Raw genomic sequence first — 19,991 nt, forward strand, 5'->3', positions numbered from 1 at the left:
TGATTTTCTTTCATATAAATCAGTTATATTATTATCAAACCAAATTTCTTGCTCACTGAGCCACGTATTAGCATGATCAAGCTGGGCCAGGATTGGGCCAGGAAAGAATACTTTGGTGTCATCAGCGCAAAGGACAATATCAGGTGTCTGGGCGATGTTGATAGTAGTATTTATGCACAAATAAATAGAAATTGCCAAAGACAGGTCCTCGAAGCACGCGATATCATCTTATTACTATATCGAGTTCAAATTTATTCTGTTTCGTGTGTTGTTTTTTTTCTGTCAGGTAACACTCTACAAGCTTGAATGCTTCGCCTCTAATGCCAATAGTTCCAATGTTTTCTATCAATTTTTTTATGCTTAATATACTCCAAAAGCTTTGCGAAAACCAAACAGATGCCAAGTTTCCTGCAAAATTGCCCCGAAAATACATTGCATGGTGCGTACTAACGCGGTCGCCCTTGATTAACAAGCTTGAAATCCTTCATGTTCCCAATTAGAACTTGTTAGCGGGCTAGTTGGTGCGTGGTCTTTGTCAGCAGGAGGCACAACATAAAACAGACCCCAGAAAGGTGGACAGGACGACGCGCTACTGGCAACTGGTTCCTTTATTCAATGAGGGCTCTCTGGCGGGCTAGTTGGTGCTTCTCGTCCGTGATTAAACTGCGCGAAGGAACGGGGACAGAGGCAAGAAACAGGTGCACGCACGCAAAGCGCAGGCTCCCAACTGTTATTCGAAAACGCTGCAAGCATTCTTTTTCATACGCTCGAAACCACCGCATGACACAGCAGGGATCAAACAAAACAGATAAGGTGAACAGTTCAGTGCAGCCAATCTGGAGAGCCGATGTGTATACATGCCTACCCGTGTGTGCATTCCTACACACCCCTGACAGCTATATAAGAGGTGAGGGGAAGATAAAGAGCCCGAAGGTGGAACTAGCAATTTAATGAGCACGAAAAGTTGAAACGACAGAACCATGTATTACGAGCGAAAACTTGGTAAGCAAAATATATGTGACGTGGAACCAAGCGTAACAACGGTAAAAGATGAAGGTTCAAGCACTAAAAAGAAAGCAGAAAAGCATTAAACTCGAAACCATATGAATGATACAAAACAAGGTTAACAGCGAGGCTAAAATCATGAAACCAAGAGTGAAAGATGGAGACAGCAATAAAAAAAGGTAAAGGCGACGCGAGAATGAAAAGGCTAAAACCAGGCGAGGACCTATGAAGGAAGGAAACAAGTAACAAGGGTAAAGGTTAACGGTTAAAAAGGACAGTTTAAAGCGTTACTTTCCGAAAACGAGATTTCTTTATCCAAAAGCAGAATGGACGGTGCTCTCACACAATTGTTCATTCTTAGCGATTAGGAAGGCTTTATTTATTTCGATTTATTTTTTGGTTCTAGCCGTAGCGAGAAACTTTGTGCTTTCCAGAAACGGGTGGCGATCACGTTGTTTGCACTTCTCCCAGTGCAAAGCCAATTCGCCTCCTGAGTTGATAGAGAGATTTTTAACCCTGCACATTTACTCTTGTTACTTGTTGTTCCCATCCTTCATAGGCCTCAGCCTGGTTTTAGCCCTTTCATTCTCGCGTCACCTTTACCTTTGTTTATTGCGGTCTCCATCTTTGACTCTTGGTTTCACGGCTTTCGCCTCGCTGCTAACTTTGTTTTGTATCATTCATATGGATTCGCTTTTATTGATTTTCTGCTTACTCGTTAGTGCTTGCACCTTCATCTTTTACTGTTGTTACAGTTGGTTCCACGTATCCTCCCTTTTGCTTTTAGGTTGCTCTTAGTTGATCAGGCACTTGTTGATTTGTCAATAATTTTTAATTTCGTCCACCAAGCCAGTTTTTGGTAAAAATCCTAGGCAAAAAAAAGCTTCACCTTAAACAGAAAACTCTAGACTTGTGTTTCGCGCATTATAGCCTTCGTTGCTTTTGCGTCATTAAACTCAATATAACGAAGTAACTAACCTTTTTCTTAGCAAGTTTACGCTCGTAATACATGGTTCTGCCGTTTCCATCTTTTGTTCTCAATGAATTTTTAGTTTAACGTTCAGGCTCTTTACTTTCCCCTCTCTATTTATCTAGGTGTCGAGGTTGTGTAGGCATGCACACACTGGCAGGCATGCACACACATTGGCTGTCCAGATTGGCTCCACAGAACTGTTAAACTTATCGGTTTCCTTTGATTCCCGCGGTGTCACCTGGTGGTTTGGAGCGTTTAAAAAGGAATGCTAGAAGCATTTTCGATTAAAAGTCGGAAGTCTGCGCTTTGTGTGCGTGCGTGTTTTTTGTCCTGTCTCCGTTCTTTCGCGCAGTTTAATCATGGTTCCTTTATTGGAAGACGTACATAATAAAACTCTCCGCCAAAGCTCAGTGTTCGACTTTAGAGCGTTTACTACAGGAGCTTCAAGTGCTTACATCAGTGTGCTCAGCAAAAGGTGAAGAACACCAAATCTAAACATTCGCGCATATTTCCTTTCCGGAAACATCCTTTCTAAAACACAAGCAGCTTCATCTACGCCATGGTTTTTGCACTACTATTGCGGTGTTTAGCCATCTTCGCTATATCCGGTACATTTACTCGTTATATGGTTTGACGCCATCCGGAAATATTTCTTCTAAAACACAAGCAGCGGCATCTACCTCATGAATTTTGCACTAATATTTCGGTGTTTAGCCACTTTGCTACATCTACATTTACTTGTTATATTGTTTGACGCCATTCTGAATCCCCTGCGACAAACGATTCAGGCGTAACGGCCGCCTGAAGGACCTCGGAATGCTGGTTTGAGTGAGGAAAGGTCGCTGGTGCGAATCTGAACATTTTTTGGACTTCATCTCAATTAGTAATTTTATCCACCTGAACATGCCAAGTCATTTGACACAATTTCGAACATTCTGCTTAAAACGAGGGGCCCCCAAATTTTATGAAAATGGTGGTCCAGGGCGGGGTCCCACTTCGATGGCCGCTATAGTGGCACATATATAACGGATCGAAATTATAGACATCAATTACGGCGCTACGCACCGACTGTTGTTATGGGGTGTAGTGTGGCCACGTGGTAATTGTTTGTGTTAATTTGAGTTTCATTGCAAACAGACGCGTCCTTGACAAACGTAAGGAGTAAGAGCTAACGCTCTCAATATAGGCACATCACCAAGCTGCCTATCAGCTGCAGGAAACTTCATAATTAAGGCGCTATAAAAACGATAAGAGAAAACACGCTTAATAAGAGGTATCTAAACGGGATAAAAGTAATCAATTAATCTAAGAAAGAAACAACAAAGATGACACGTTGTGTAGAGGGCCGAAGTAACATGAAAGAATGGTATCTGACGGGTCGAAAACAGAAATAAAATGCAACAAGCAAGTAAGAACTGACAAAACCTTTGCAACATCATAGACCTTCGGAAATGGCTTGTTGCATCGTGCGCTTCAGTCAACATCAGAAAATGTACCCATACACGTGGTCCTAAGTAAGGGGAATCTCCTAAAAAGTCTTCTTCAGAATTGTACAAAAAAGACGGATGCATCGATAGCGCAATTCGGGCCCTTTCCTCTGATCCGATAAGCTGCCTTCAGGTCACGGGCAACGCGTTCACGTCCTTTACCTGAGACAACTGTTTCCTCAAGATTAGGTCTGCACGGGCGTAGTTCACCGCCATTGCATTGAAGCGGCAGATTCTAACACGTTCCAGTCCCCATCGAGCGTTCATGTTCTCTCAACATTTCATATAAACAACGTCCTGTTTGCTTAATATGTGCCCCACCACATGTGAGGGGATCAGGTAACTAAACTTTTCAGTACATTCCACGAGCCTATGGCCATGTTTGGTTTCGTCTCTTCTGTTTTAGCATTTATTCGCGTACACAACGCGGCCAGTTTACAGGTACCCTAAAAAACTAGTGAAACCTTGTACTTGGAAGCTACTTTTTTTCAGCTTATGAGAAACCCGGTGGGAGTAGAGAATCATTTCTGGCCTAAGTCTTTCATCATCGAGACTGGAGCTACTTGCATTTCTTGCCGTCATGCTTTGAAGAAGGGACTCTACTATACCCGTCATGACAGACTGAGGGAAGCCGCATTTGGAAGCCTCACGGTTTTTATAGACCCTTACTTAAGTGACATTTGCTGTAGCTGATAGGCGGTTTGGCGATGTGCCGATATGTTATATGTGTCTTCCAATAATGGAACCAGTTGTCAAAAGCGCGTCGTCCTCTCCATTTTCCTCGTGTCCGGTTTATGTTGCGAATTGTTTTGACAAAAAACTATTATGTTCTCATGATATTTTTGTCTGAGCGTTCCTAAAATTGCTTATTCTTATCAATTATTATTGATTAGGTTATTGTTGGATGTGTTGTACATCGAGAAATGAACTAAGTCTTTTTTTTCTAAAAGCGCCAGTATTGCCAGTTTTTACGCGTTTTCAACACTACAGAAACCCACTATTCTCTTGCCCCCCCCCTTTCACAACTTCCCTGTTTTTTTTTTTTTTTACAAGCCGCCATGAAAAAGACTACTATAAAGTTTAAGTCCTCTACGAATACGCCATAAGCCTTACACAGGTCCCCTTCACAATATCAACCACTCAAAACAATTTCAGCCATTAGATATGCGCTACTAGATTTGCATTATTTTTGTTGATTTCAGTTGGTTTCAAAAGGTGCAAAAATTGGAATGTGGTCACACTAAACTTACTGAAATTTCGGCGCATGTACCCCATTTCAGGAGAGACTACCAAAGGTTCCGTTTATAATTTATTTTACTGTTGGCGAATACATCTGGACTTGACGATGGCACTTTTGTAAACATGTGATAAAATTAGCTCAAGCTGTTTATTCTGACCCATATTTCTTACGAAATCAACATTCAGATAACCGAATAAGTACCACATACAAATTAGTCTGACCAACGTACTGAAGGGAGCACAAAACAACAGTAAAAAAATTCGTGGAATATTCTACGAGCGATTCAGTGCATGAGTTGCATTAGGAGATATCAAACGGTTTCAAAAATCATTTTGTATTCTAGAAGAACCTCTACTTCTCCGTTTGCTTTATCTACAAAAACTCATCACCACAAGGTTGCTTTTCCGCAAATAGAAAATATCATAGCCTTTTAAGTGCGCGACATCGTTATCCGATTTGCACCATTGCTGTACATGCTGAGATACAAAAGCAACATTTCGTGAGGTTGAGATGTGCCTTAATTCCTAGAATTATTGTTTAGGAGTCTGTGCTTTGAAAATTATTTAGGTAAAAAGTATAAGGAAATGAGAAGCAATGCTATCATATATCTTGGTAGGTAAACAAACAAAAATAAGAAAATTGAAAAGACGCTTCTCGAGGTCCTATTGAAGAGCAGTACTTATTATTCATGCGCCGGAATTTTTTTTTTACAAACAGCTTTCCAAATATAACAATGTAAGGCATGTGCTCTGTTCACGTGCTCTCAATTTGGCAGACCACATCTTTCCGTTCAGTGCATTTGCATTGTTATAAAAACTATTTATTTTTACAGCAACATACTTTGCGAGCCAAGTGGCTTTTGAAGATCACTAGAAAAGCTTATGAGGGTGATCGGCGCTTTGCTGAGCGGTGATAGGAGGCGATGGCAGGGGATGTTTTTGTAAAGTATAAGGCGAACTCTGACTAGTACGATGCATTGGTCTGATCAAACCGCTGGAAAGAGTCAGATATCACAGGTCAGCAAATTTTTCTAGTAGGTTGACGCGCAATAAGAAGCAACAAAATAGAGCACGTTTAAACAGCTCGTGAGACTGTGGGTAGAATTTTTTCGATCCTGGGACCACAGGCCTGCATTTTAATTTAAAATTGCTAATCGTAAACAATACGAAAGCTACGCCAGAAAATGTATTAACGTACGTCGGACAGTTGCCCCTAGAAAAAAAGTAAGTTCTTATTAGAAAACTACACGCAGGAGTCTGAAATCTTTTTTATGTAAAAGTAAGCGCGACCTAAAACTTGCACAAGTGTTGTATTATTGCCTTCTTCATGATTAGAATGGCGTTCCTAATTTCACACGTCAATTACGGTATTGTGAGGCATCTTAATAAAATGAAGAAGGTCAACAGCTGCTGGGAATTTATCAGCAAAGCTGTACATAAAAAAAAAACGCAGGAAGTACTGATATCTCGCGCCTTTTCTTCGTTGCAGCAACCGCAGATCCAAGCAACCAGCCCGGAAGAAAGCGTAAGACCATCATATCCTGCCACAGATTTTCAATCCCGGGAATGTAGGCTTGCAAACCTCATACTTGCTCTTCAGTTGCAATTACGAAATGCACAGCGCAGCGATTTCATCAGGGGAGAAGAGAAAAATTGGCAGTGGTTCAACCTGGCTGAACCTAGTAAGAGCAGCGAAAAGTTCGGCTTGGCCTGGTTAAGCAAGGTTAGGCACGGTTTTGCTTCGCTTTTGGAAAAGCCGAAGCCGAGGCAGCGGCCTCGGCTCTGCGCTTCCGGTTCACACACTTTTTGACGACTTTTCTCGAGTCTCTGCTCTCGTTCTTCATCCGTCTCTGCGTCGTAAGCTACAGGTTTTCGCTCTAACGTATCTTGTGTCCGAGCTATATCAGCCGGATGATCCGACCCTGCTTGCCTTCGACTGTAAATAGATTGCCGCGAGGGCCTGGCACGCATTTGATCCACGATGTCGTCTAGCGAGGTTTTGCCGCACAGCCTCTTTTATTTGTGCCTCACCACTCTGACAACCTGATTCGGCGAGTGGTGGCCCAGGTGTTACTCAGTGCGGGGAAGGAAGCGATGAGGAGCGAGCGCAGCACCTGTGTGGCGGCGAGCGAGACATGTGATCTGACTTTACAGCCACACCTCCGCCTCTCCTCCTGGTTGAAGGTCGCTGTCAAGCGATTTGACCTTGAGCTTTGCATGACAATAGTAGAGCTTTTCGCTCTAAAGATGTCTAGGAAGGCATGATAATATGGCCGACTTAAATTCTTAGCGAGTGGAACTATTGGAAAAATTTCATAATAAAGTGAACTAAATTTTTTACCTCAAGGGCGCTACATGGATTGATATTTCTTCGCGGGTGCTCAAAACGTTTTTTTTTCTTGTTGTTGTCTGCGATGAGAACTCACTACGCTGTTGAGAAAATCGCAAATGAAGCTCCCGAAACCCTTTAAGGCACAAACTACCCCGTAAAAAATGAGCACATTGACGTAATTTTAATGACGCATTCACTATGGAGCTCTCCGACAAATCGAAGGTGCCACTTCAAAAGGCCGGAAACACGTCCAGAAACCGCAACCAGTTCTTACGAAGTGCCGGCCGCCTGAGCCGAAAGAAGTAGGTTCTGTGCCTGTGAAAGAAATTACAGTAAGTTGTCGAAGGCAGCCGTAGACTAAAAGACACACCGCTGATTGCTCTCACGCAACTATACGTCAGCGGCGACTAACTTCGGTGCGTTGTTTGCTGTCGTGTAGTGTACATGTAATGTTTGAAGTATTATCTAAAGCATGGGAGGAGCAGTCACGCTGTAACGTGTTTTATTCAACGCTACATCACCTCGAAAAACTGCACACGCACAGCTCATCAAATGGCACGCCATGCTGTCAGTCATCGCTTGTTTCTTTAAAAAATACGCAGTCGTGGTTGTTGCGATGTTTACTTTAGTGGACTGTTTCCTGTCGGTAGTAAGCGCAAAAGCATCACTGTACATTCCGCCTTAGATTCACAGGAAATCATACGTGACAGTGCAGGGCCGCGTGTCGTAGAAAGGCGGTGTCAGCGTTGCCGTCGGCGTGACGTAAAAACATGTTACAAGAGGCTTCCTATAGATGGCGCCAGCGACACCTGCGGCGCATCGGATCTTCAGCCACCAGAGCAATTAGCGAGCAGAGCGCCAAGTGCAGAAGGCTTCGGCCGCCCCCTTCCACCTCACCCACTTGTGAACACGGAGCTAACGACTCATGTTACAAGCATCGCCTCTCAACCTGCCGCGAAGCAGACCTTTCGCTGTTTTCCTAGTGACCGCACCTATGTAGTCTGAAGTTCGGGTTGCGAGTCACACACGCTACCGCTACGCCACGGATTCACGTTAGTACGGCTTCTTTAAAGCTATGCTTTATGTCAATGTCGTGTGCTATTTCACATAATGATTCAGATTGTGAAAGTGGAAGCAACGGCCGTGTATGTGTGGACAAGAGGAACCACCGTCACGTCGTACCCTTAAAGGCGAAGCTAAAGTGCTCTCCCAACTTTTTCAAGTGGCTCTATTCAGCCCAACGTAGCCTTCACATCCTCACATTTTAAAATGCACAAAATTCTTTCCTTATTTCAGCCACTCCATCGTAGAGTCAAGGTGTTCATTTTGTGGAACTCAGTCACCATGGTGTTGATCTGGTGCGCCTCCACCGCTGAAATATTTCTCTCGTATGCAGAGGTGAGTTTATTCTATCTGTGACAAAACGGATCAACAGAAAAGAAGTTCTGTGGCAGTTTACGACCGCTGGAAAATTTTGGCTGTCAGTTTGCTGGGTGAATGCACTGCGAAACCTCTGGCTAGCCTATTTTATTAACTTTTCAATAAACGAGTGTGGTTTACAGACACAGTGATGGAAATCTCTCATCGCCAATAATATGAGCCTTTTATACACTCCTAAGCACCTACGCTGAGCCCTGACGCGCTTGTACTTGTGATGGTTTAGATAGTTTCGTTTGTTCGAGCCAAACTCGTAAAACAAGTATCTCTGATTTTTATTTTCCTGCGCCTCATGTAAAAATTTCTATTTTTTTTTGTTCCCTCTCTTTCCAAAAGTTGGACCTACCGCCAGAAGATGGGTCTCGTCTGAAAAACACCACGGACGAAGACACAAAAGCCAGGGATCGGGCCGGCAATGCTGCAAGAGCAGTAAGGATGTGTCATGGACGTTGCTGTACTGCCGATCCCTTATGCCCCAGTCCCTCGCTTATAATAAAGCTTTATTGTAGAATGTCGCAGAACCAACTACGAACAGAGTTGTAATGAGATGCACCGGATTAGTTGCAACATGGTGCAGTGTCTTAATTGTACCCAAATAATGTGTCGTGAGAGCTTCATGGTTTCATCCATCTAGAGAAATGTCGTCGATCCCGCTACGTCGTACAACGCCCTAGCCCCTTAATACCGCTGGGAATTGCGCCCTTCTGTCTTTGAGCTTCTGTTATGAAGTGTTTAGCGTCTTTGTTGGTGTGTAAATTTGCGTAAACTGCCTGCATTTTATTGTTCTTCACTTCACAACAGTGTGCTTGTAACAAGATGTTTCTCAGTGCAACGAATGTCCCGTCTAATGATTCCTGCTATCCACTAAATGCTTGCTCCTTTGTGTAACACTGATCAGAGAATGAGAACATATATTTTTTTTTTCTGACACACATTTCCTATTTCACTTTTAGGCACCCTACATCCTGATCCTATTCGCCCTCACAGCTTTAGCAGCCTTGAAGGTATGCACATAATTATTTTACGATATGGTTCCATCTGTTCTCATATATTTTGTGTGCCTCTCCACTCGAGTACTTTCGCTAGCTTGTAATAGCACAGCAAGTTTCTGTCATCGCAGTAAAGGAATGTTCTAAAAGATTGCTGAAGTTAGTTCGCTGAGGAGAATGCCAAACGAAGGATGAAGGTCTCTGGTGCTCTTATTTTGCGCCGACCAGGTCACTGCAGATTTGGGGCGAGTTGACATGACGCGATTACTCTGCGCCAAATAATAGCTTACTTATTCCATTCGGCCGGTATAATTAGTTCCCAGTATGTGTGCTTCTGTGTTCTTCCTTGTCACTATGGTCTTCGATAGCATCCGTGAAAAGCCGTCCACGTCATACGACCACTGGAAAATGTGGTGCACCCTCTCTGCACTCCTCTTCAATTTTCCGCAACTGCCTTCAGGTGACCTAGTTTTGCGTCACTGTTATCTTATGGGCTTACTCATACATCCCGCTTTCCTTCCTGGCGGTTGCCATTGATAGTGTATTATATGAAGACTCTCCTCAAAGAAGAAAGGTTGTGAGATGCTCGCGAATAACATGGATCTAAAGTGCGCATATAGCTTGACAGCAGCACAGGGAAAATTAAGAATGGTCTAAACTCTAATTTACGCACCAAAAGACAATGGAGGCGTTTTCGTTACGAATAATTATATGTTAGATAACACACCATTACGATTATACGAGTACACTTTCGCTGGTCGAAATAAATGATGACACGGCAGAGACAGCGTTGTCGCCCTAACGAAACATCCCATACGAGCCGCTCACATTAACTTATGGAAATATGAAGTCCATATGACATGTGAAACAATAAGGAAATCCATGCTTTTTTATTATTTATATATGGGCTCCGAGTTGCTTCCGTGTGATATTTATATGGTGTGCATGACGTCATATGGTAGTGTCTGTGCGTTCCACAATGTCTCGTCCACATTGTTCTTATTGGCTCCATACGCTGTACAAATGACCTCCATGTGAGTCGCATTGAAAATATCAGGCGTTTGAGACCCGTATACGAAACTTTTCGGTAGTGAAACAGATATTCTATGAGTAACCGAAAAGGAAGAAGTACGGGGCTCTCAAACAAGGAAAAGCAGAAGGGCGACAAATGAGTGTCGTATTTGCAAATATGCTGAAGAGCGGTAGACTAGAAACGCTTAACACCAAGCAATTTCGCATAATCTGGAGAGTACCAGAAGCATGGAAGAATCCAACGTTTCAATTATTTCAGAGGAATAACGGGAGAGAAAAATATATAGACAGATTTCTAAAGAGATTGTAAAAACCACCAGCTTTTAGAATAGGAGCAGGCGTAGACAATGACCATTTCCACAATACGAATGAAGTGGCAATAAATGGGTGGAGTAAAATTCACCCGTATATAAAAACTTCGAAGGTTACGATCAGCACTTCATTAAAACAATATCAGCAATATTGCTACAATTGCAAAATCAGTGTGAAAAAAAAACGTTTGTAAAGAGGCTAGAAAATATCCGCAGGGAAAGAGCAGCGGTCTGAGACTCCTATAAAATATGCTGTGTTTTTTAGTATGTGCTTTAAACTTCGAAAAACCAATTACCACGATGTCTAGTGCTAAAGATACTACTTATTATACCATCATCTTTCATGTACGCCTGGTAATTTATTTGCAAGATATACTTTTAATGAGGAGTCAAAAGATCCACTAAAGGTATAACGGCGAATGCACGTACAACGCAGTTTACTTTATTGCTCCTGTGACACCTTATGTCGCAAGAAAGAGGTTGCCAAAATTTATTATTTTTAAACCAGGCAATAACACCGTTTAACTGCATTGTTGCATCAGGTGGTGAGTTGAAAAAATAAAAACTGAATTTCTCACTGGACGTGTCACGGACCTAGGCTTCTGCTTGTCAACGTACTCGTTTGTTTCACCAATGAGTACGATTTGACTACGATTGCGACTGAATCTATTCAGACACAATCTACAGAAATTAGCTACTCTGCCTTAGGATGCATTGGGCGATAATGTAGGCGACATAGATAATAGAGAGTAGTGTAGTTCTGCATGATAGCAGAGCCAAGGTTAAGTACTCTAGCGTACCGCCAGTAACTTATCCACGAGATAGTTTTAGTAAAGTGTTCTGGAAACGTTAACCGCATTGTACTTTACACGAAAGAGAGAGGGCCTTTTAAAATGGTCGCCACTGCTGTTAATTTGCCAGAATATTTCTGTTAGTTTTTACAGCTAGTTAATAGAGTAATGCTTAGTTCGGCCAGTAATATATGCAGCAGTGCATCGGCGATTAACACTGTTAACTAAGAAGCATGAACCCAATGGGGCCACCTAGTTCAGTAAATGCTAGCAAAAAACCGCCCAGCAAGAATACTTTTTTTAATATGACTTTTGATGCTGGAAATACTTTAGTAAATTTAATCTAAATTCCCGTGTTAAATTGTGGGAGTACATAACAGATCGTGACAAGGTCCGAAACCTATTTCTGTTACTTGCCAGTAATTGTGCTGTTCAGTGCAGACACAGACAGTTCCAGCGCTGCTGTATGACCTATTAGTCCTCGGTGCGCCAGAACTGAGAGCGTCGCACTAATCTGGGTGGAATAACGGCTTGCTCTTTATCGCTGAGGAAAGGGCAGCCAGCGACAGGCGCCACGACTAGTTACCGTTACTAAAGGCGCCGACCAGAACCGCACCGACTACTTATTCGGCTGGGGTGGTGGGCTCTCGTTTCGAAGGACGGCGCCATCTTTTGTCGCTAATGGCGCAAAAGCCGCGACGGTAACCTCTGAAAGTTGCCTGCGTACGTTAAAGCTATTTCGTTGTTAGCGTTGTCCGCATGCGCACTATACACCCTCTATTCCTCTAAGCAAGCAACCACGCAACGCCCGCTTGACTAAAACTTTCTATTGATAATCGCCGTCTGAATTAATTACGTGTTTCAAATAACCTTCGCGAAAAAATTGGAGAGGACACTTAAGCTCCGGCTAAAGGGTTCGACGCGATAGTGTAGTGTGTAATGCTTTCTATTATGAGCAGATTGAGAACATATTTTTTCAGTTTTCTTCAATCGTTTCATTTTATTAATCAACTACAGACTCTAAATTTTCTTAATTAACATCATCAAGCATTGACTTTTCATTCTGAACATTTTGACACCTATGAACCCCTTTTTTGCATTTGTCATTTCATTCATTAATGAATTCATCAATTAGTTGCTATGATTTCAATAACTGTTCATCGCCTATCACACACCAATCGATTATCAATCACTAGAAACAAAAATTGTCACGATACGATTTTTTTACACCGCCCCCCATAATTGCCCTACGCGCGGTGCTGACTGCTACTACGCTGACGGCTTTTCGACCGACCAAGCTATATACACTATCGCGTAAAAACGTAGAGCGCTGAGACACTAACGCTACTGGCGAGCTTAATGACTACTTTGTTAAAAGGGAAAATTATACTGCGGGGAATCACTAGGCAATGTTATCTGGGGCAGCTCGATAACTACTGGCATCAGGAAGCAACTACGAGGCTGCCCCTATCAAAGGCCGCTTGACATCTGCTGTAGCCGTTAACTGACGACTTGCAGCTCTGAAACCCGTCGTTCCAAGCGTTCGGCCGCTAATGGTCAAACTACGCTGCTAGAGCGCAGTAGAAATCAAAGTAACTGAACGGTCATCTTTGTGTGTCCGCCAGAGCAGCTCTGTTTGAGGCAGCTCGATCCTCACACCACACCCGAGCTTATCGATTGACAAGACCCCTGAGCGAAAGCGAACGCATGATGTGAAGAAATTTGCCAACTATGCCATATACAGCTAGCGCTATAAATCTGGTAAAATACCAAATGGACAGAGTGTCACGCACTCTCAGTCAAACTGTTCGCTGGATTTTACCGCGATTATACAGGAGATTTCAAATAGCTGTATTAGGAAGTGCTGGGCATGAGATTTAATTTAGAATACTTTTGGAGCTGGCGATTAGTTCTTGAGTTGATTTGCTATGGATCTAGGCAGAGATTAAAAGAGCGTGATTGAGGAACTAAACACTCAAAGCAGTGCAGTCGGAATAAAAATAAATATAACAAAAATAAAACGTTTTCCACTGTCTGGAACGGGAACAACTGTTTACGGAAGGCAACCAGCTATTGGAAATGCTAAATGATTGCATCTCAGAAGCAAGACAGTGAAATACTTTGGAAGATGCCAACTGGATGGAGGGCACATGGGGACACTTTCTAGTTATAAATATTACCACGGTAATATCTCTAAACGGGAAACTATTATGTTGTTCTTCTCAGTACTCTCCTATAGTTGCAATAAAGTTGAGGTTCAGTAAGAGGTGTGAAAGAGTTGGGGACAACGGAGCGAGACATGCAAAATATAATGATACCGGTGCAGTGGACACAGGCACAGAGATGCACAGGGTCGGCACGAGTTAAAGGCATCCTCTGTTAAACGTTTAAGCGTAAGTATACACAGAGAGGGCATGCGATGCGGAGAACCAGTAGCCGATCTTAACATAGGATTCACGTCAGCAGATGCAGTTCCGGATTCAGGTAGCAGAGGGCGGCTCCAACTGTTTCAGGGCATGATTAATTCGCCTAAGGGGGGCACCATTTACCACCACTGGATGTAGCTTGTCTGATGATGATAATGATAACTTCCACGTTGATGATGTCGATGTCGCTGGCACAACTGTCAAAGCTTTAGCGAGTAGTTCCGGTATCAGCAAAAAAAAACACACAGTCTAAAACGAATTCACCTATATTAGAATAAAGAGGGAGTAAAGTGTCCACTCAGCGCGCTACCTCTTAGGGACAGGTTATGCTGCCGAAGCCGTGGAGTAGATTCCCATCACTACAATTGCGGAATACTTCCGGTTGGCAACGGAAACCAATTTGTTGTTTAAGGCACGAGAGCTTCTAGCAGTTTCGAATATTTTGAGCCCAGGTTTCAATCTCCTTCATTTGTTAACACAAAGACCTTCAAGCAGCGGCTAAAAACCACTTCCCATTGGCAACTGAGTCAAATAACAACGCTTTGCTGTTAGAATACGCCTACACTGCCAAGAATAAGAATTCTGTATGTTCACTGAACGAAATTTCTACCACGCGATATGAACTACATACCTTGCCTCTAAAAAAAGGTGTGCTAGAAGACAGCTTACTCCCCGTTTAATTCCATACGGGCTGAGACTAGTGTAGACTGCAACTTGATGTTGGGCGGTCTCGCACGTGAAATTTCACACACATGGATAAGTTGATTGCTCTCAGCGCAGAAACAGTATTCACTCAGGAAGAATGTAAAAGGCGCTTTATGATGCATTAGAGGTGAGACAACGTTCCTCGCATAAGAATGCTGCCTCTACGAAAAACGCTTTATATGTAAAAGCTCCTTATCCTATGAGTTTCATAAAATATTGTGTCCTGATCTTGCGCACATCGCTGCACCTTTGTTGAAGTCTATTTTGTGCACGACTCAGTTCTGCCTCAACTGTCAAAAAAAAAATCCGGTTTTTTCCTATCCTGGTGCTATCCAAGAAAGAAAAAAAACTAAGAATTTGGGTCCCAAACGTCACGCGGATAAATTGCGCTATTTGAGTAGACATTCTCCTTGCATTTAAAATGAAATTTTATATTTCCTTTGCATTTGTTTATTCCTAATTACTCCCGTTCGATTTCTGCTTAAATGACTTACTCATATTTGTTACGCTTTGTGGCCGTTGACATTGTGTGCAGTTGTTTACTTTGCATTTGAGTTACTTATATTTTTCCATCATCATTTCAAAGCTTCAGGCGTATAATATGAATAAGCTAGCAAATAATGAAATACCTCATGTACGTTTTGTTATTTCTAGCGCGGTAGATATGTGCATAAAATGTTGCATATATAAGATTGTTCTCTGAGAATTGTGCTCTTATATAACCTCCTCTGTGCAGTGTGGAACAAATAATGCAAATATAGTAGTATGCGATTTTTTCAAAATGGCATATTTCACAAGGCCGCTTGCTCCTGAAGACCGTGATTTCAAGCATTTTAATGCAGAGTAATTCTTCACATGCACATAACAGTATATGTAACTCAACATGTATTTTCGACACGGTGGCATATGTTGAGTAAAATGCAATCTACGTTTGTGTTTGTAAAGAATCCATTAATGCCGCAGAATTCGAGGAGAAGCACTTGTAATAGAACGTACGCATTCAATTAGTTGAAATTCAAAATTTCGTTTTCAGCCTTTTAGTTTTCAAAATCTTTTTGCGGGTGGGCTTTTCAACGCTTTAAATGCATTTTTGGCTGCCACTCCATTCGAGCAATATGCGCGTCAAGTATTACCTAGTGGCCTATAGAAGCGTCATTATTTCATTAACGAGTTAGCGATAAAAGGGGAAATTGAAGAATTCAGGATATCTTTGCAGAATAGATATTCGGCTTTAAGTGCGAACGACGGCGTTAATGTTCAAGCAATTAAAGACATTCTCCAAGTGAACATTACGGAATGCGCCGTACGACTAGGCTGTAGTTTGATTCGACATATATCGGCAGGCTACCTCAGGAGACAAAAGATCTCATTAATAGACGCCGAAGCATGAAGGCGTCTAACACTGCAGATAGAATGGAACTGGCAGAGCTGTCAAAGTTAATAAGAGCAAAGTAGCCGACCTTATTAATTTTTTATAGAGAATCGAGAATGTTGTAAATAATGGAGGTAGCCTAAACGCGCTGAAGAGGAAACTGGCCAGGCAAAAACCAGGTGTATTCATTAAGAGACGAAGTGCAATTCGGTACCTATATAGATCAGATAGTTAAAGTAAACGAAGCGTTCTCCACAAACCTATGCAGCAGTCAATGTAATCGGTGTGTTGATGAAAGAAGCAGTAAAACACCATACCAACGTCCCGCCAGTAACGAAAGAAGGAATAAAGAAAGCCTTTGGAGCAATGGAAACTGGAAAAGCAGCTCGTGAGGATTAGGTAACAGCAGATCTGTTGAAAGGCGGAGGGGAGACGGTGGTAGAAAAACTGGCCACCCTGTAAATGCAATGCCCTATCACCTCGACCGCGCCAGAAGCTTGAAGGAACATTAACATCGTCTTAATCTATAAGAAAGCAGACGTCAAGGACTTGAAAAATTGCAGACTGATCAGCTTACTGCCCCTTGTCTACGAGATATTTACTAATCTACTCGCTAATACAGTCAGTAAAAGCATAGACTTCAATCAAACCAAATGATCAGGCAGATTTTTGTAACAACCTATTTTGATGGCCGCCATCTTGGATTGAAAAAACCGAAACTATGCCACCATTTCGTCTCCTGATGTCATACTCACCTAGTTTCACTTCTATCCACCATATTGGACCGTGACGTTATCATTGACACGTGCCATTTGTTTCTAAAATAATACTGTATATCACGCTACAAGTCTCAATGCGAGATGCGCTGTTTTCTAGTTGCAGCCACAGATGGCGCTTTAATCTCAGGGTGGTAGGAGACCTCACGAAGTCTCGAAACGTGATGAGTATTTGCTGCCACAGACGGCGCTGCGATGAAGGGTGTAGCAGATCCCACGAAATCTCGAAACGTGATGAGTAAGAGCTAACGCTCTTAAAAGTCCAACCGTAGATAAGGGCAGAACAGCGAGCAATAGAAAGACAAATGATAGGTGTAATGTTAACAGCCAGGAAGAAGGCAGAGTGAGTCAGGGATAAAACTAGTCAAAGTAAAGAGGAAGAACTCGGTTTCGGCAGGGCATGTAAGGCGAAGGCAAGATAACCGATGGTTCATAATGGTAACAGACTGATTTCCAAGGGAAAGGAAGCGTATCAGGGGATGGCAGAAAGTAAGGTACGCGGTTGAGATTAAGAAGGTTGTGGTGACAGGGTGCCGCAGGTGGCACAAAGTAGGGTTGATTGGAGGAATATGGGAGAGGCCTTTGTCCTGAAGCGGGCGTAGTCAGGCTTATGATCATTATACGACTTTATTTTATACTTTTAGGACTGCGAAAGTGTCGCTGTATTTCGCTCCTAACTCCTTTTTCACTTACTGTTAGGTCGCTAGCACTCACGTGCAGTACGACGCGGATGGTTCATCGCGCCTATATAACGAATTTCACGCAGTTTCATACTTGTGCAGATGGGATTAGTGGTCTCGCGCAGCCTTATTTAGTAGTGTTGTTATCTTTTTTTCATGTTGCAGGCAATTCTTCTGGTCCATGTTTACGCCGACTATTTGTGTGCTGTTCCAACTGGGTCGCGCTGGACAAGTGCTGACAATGCGGCTTCTCCCCTGGGATCCATCAGCTCGCAAGGGGATGCCACCGCGCTGTGGAAGCGATCGATGCGAAGGCGACAAGGCTCTCGACTTTCCACGCGAGCAAGCCGGACGTCCTCGTCCGTAGGCGGACGATCGCAGATCAGCCGGAATCACTCACTACTGACAAACAAGTCGCCTAGTCGAAGCTCTATTGAAAGCCTTCCAGCTTGTCTTGAGCACTGGTTCCAGTCGAATGTTCATAGGCAAGACACCGCCGATGGTTTTTCAGCTGAAGCAGCACCACAGCACGAAGGTACATATGAAGGCATTGTCTTCCCCACAGAGCTTCGTGACAGATATAGTGTATCAGAAGGCAATAAGGACAGTCAGTGTTCACGAGTGGATAATCAAAACGCTGTGCACTTCTCTGGCATGAAGACAGCAGTGTGCCGTGGCCAGCCTTTTAAAGATGGCAGTTCTGACGGCCTGCAGGGGCCAGAAAAACGCGAAGAGTTCATCAAAAGCGCTGTCAGCAGAAAATTCTCTTCGCCATTTTTACCGGAATCCGGTTTGAGCGGAGGTGCAGCAGAATTTTACGAGGGGAAGACAAACGCAAAACGAAAGAACCAGCAGGGCATGCCTCTAAGATGTGACGGCGCTGATATCCACAAGGCTGATAGTACTTTAGCCGTTACCAGTTTCCAATACCACCAGGATATGTCCCTGCAAAAGACATCCACCAAAGAATCTTCGAGCAGCAAGAGTACAGTGCCCCAGGTACAGACTCATGTTAACAGCACTGAACAACAAACACAATTGTCGCCACCAGCACAGCACCGACAGGATGCATCTCAATCCACAGAAAACGCCAGGGGGTGCTCTGTGAAGGACACCAACATTAGAACTGCTAAAGCCGTCCCAGCGTTGGCCTCACAGTGGCAGGAACCTCTAACGCTTGAAGATGGTCGTGATCCGAAAGGCACTTCAGCCGGGAAGATTGGAAATGAGAAAATAGTCTTTGGTTCTGCAGACTTCAAGCTCGGGGCTAGTCAATTTAAGAATCCCCTTCAAAACCGCCCTTTGGCTGCAGCAGAGCGTTGGCAAGAAACCAATGTTTCCACTGGCACCTGTGCTCAGATCAGCCAGCATAAACGTGCTATTATACACCGGGAAAACACCTCTCAAGCTTCACTTTTAGATCAAAATATGCCCATTTTCCATACAGGAGCCCAAGCCGCAACTGTCAAGGAGAACGCATTGCAAGAGGGGCAAAACTTGAGCAGCGTCCTTGCTGAGGAGGAAGATTGTGTAGAAGAACCTCGGAGCGATTTCCCAAAATTATCAATGAGCGGCCCAGTACCTGTAATAGAGAAGCGAAAGGCGTCTGAAGGTATCACCAATAATAATGTGCCACTACAGGCAATACAGTCTGCAGCCACCTCGACGGACGCTAACCAGACAATTACATTGGATATTGAAGACAAAGTGGAGAAAAATTCGCGCCAGATCAAGCAGAGTCGTAAAGCTGGTGACGCCAGGGGGCATACACAACAAGAGTACCAACACGGGCAATGAGCACTTCACGAATGCGTAAGGTACAAGGGTACCGGTGCATTAAATAGGAAGTGTGCCCACTGAAGAGCAGGTGGTAATCAGTAATGAGGCGATGTCTATTTCGCACAAATTAATTTTAGTCTTATTAGAACTGAAACTTTATCGTCAGGTTTAGAGCTTCATAGTGTATCTAGCCCGCATTTTTGAAAGTGAACTTTTATATTATTCGAATGCTAACAAGCACTCTATTTGTTGAAGACAGAACACTAAGTGAAGGAGGAAAGCAAGAAGCTTAGTACTCAATTTTTGCAGTTCACAGTAAGCGCTTCAGGAATAGTTAAACATGAAAACACAGTCCTAATATTTCATAAAACTAACTTTTTGTATTCACTCTGCATGCAGGGCTTGTGTAGCTGCCTGACAGTTGAAGATTCACATGTTGACGGCACAGCTTTACGTGCTGTTGTATTCGTTCATGTGTAATGCTACCACGCATGTTTTGTATTTCATTGTTTATAAAATATTCTCAGGATTCTATGGCATGTCCGTGCAGTGATTTATATTTTTATTCTTGAGGCTTATTCTTGCAACTTTCACCTGCCTTTATTATTTTGTAGAATGCTAAAGAACATTTGTTGACTTGTTTCCCAATGCTAATAT

General features: G+C 43.0%; 1 protein-coding gene across 1 annotated transcript; it reads left to right on the forward strand.

Moving 5' to 3' along the window:
- Nucleotides 1-8,915: 8,915 nt before the first annotated feature.
- Nucleotides 8,916-19,437, forward strand: LOC144097916 (uncharacterized). The gene is made up of 3 exons (XM_077630518.1): nucleotides 8,916-8,927; nucleotides 9,427-9,477; nucleotides 17,721-19,437. The coding sequence occupies exons 1-3, from the start codon at nucleotides 8,916-8,918 to the stop codon at nucleotides 19,350-19,352; spliced, it is 1,695 nt and encodes a 564-aa protein (XP_077486644.1). The 3' UTR covers nucleotides 19,353-19,437.
- Nucleotides 19,438-19,991: the final 554 nt, after the last annotated feature.

This window comes from Amblyomma americanum, chromosome 7 (assembly GCF_052857255.1).
Source record: "Amblyomma americanum isolate KBUSLIRL-KWMA chromosome 7, ASM5285725v1, whole genome shotgun sequence".
NCBI lineage: Eukaryota > Metazoa > Arthropoda > Arachnida > Ixodida > Ixodidae > Amblyomma > Amblyomma americanum.

Bases quoted from the DNA above. Each gene is read 5' to 3' on its own strand.
- LOC144097916 (XM_077630518.1), top strand. The intron at 9,478-17,720 runs GTATGCACATAA...TTCATGTTGCAG, and splicing joins CAGCTTTAGCAGCCTTGAAG to GCAATTCTTCTGGTCCATGT.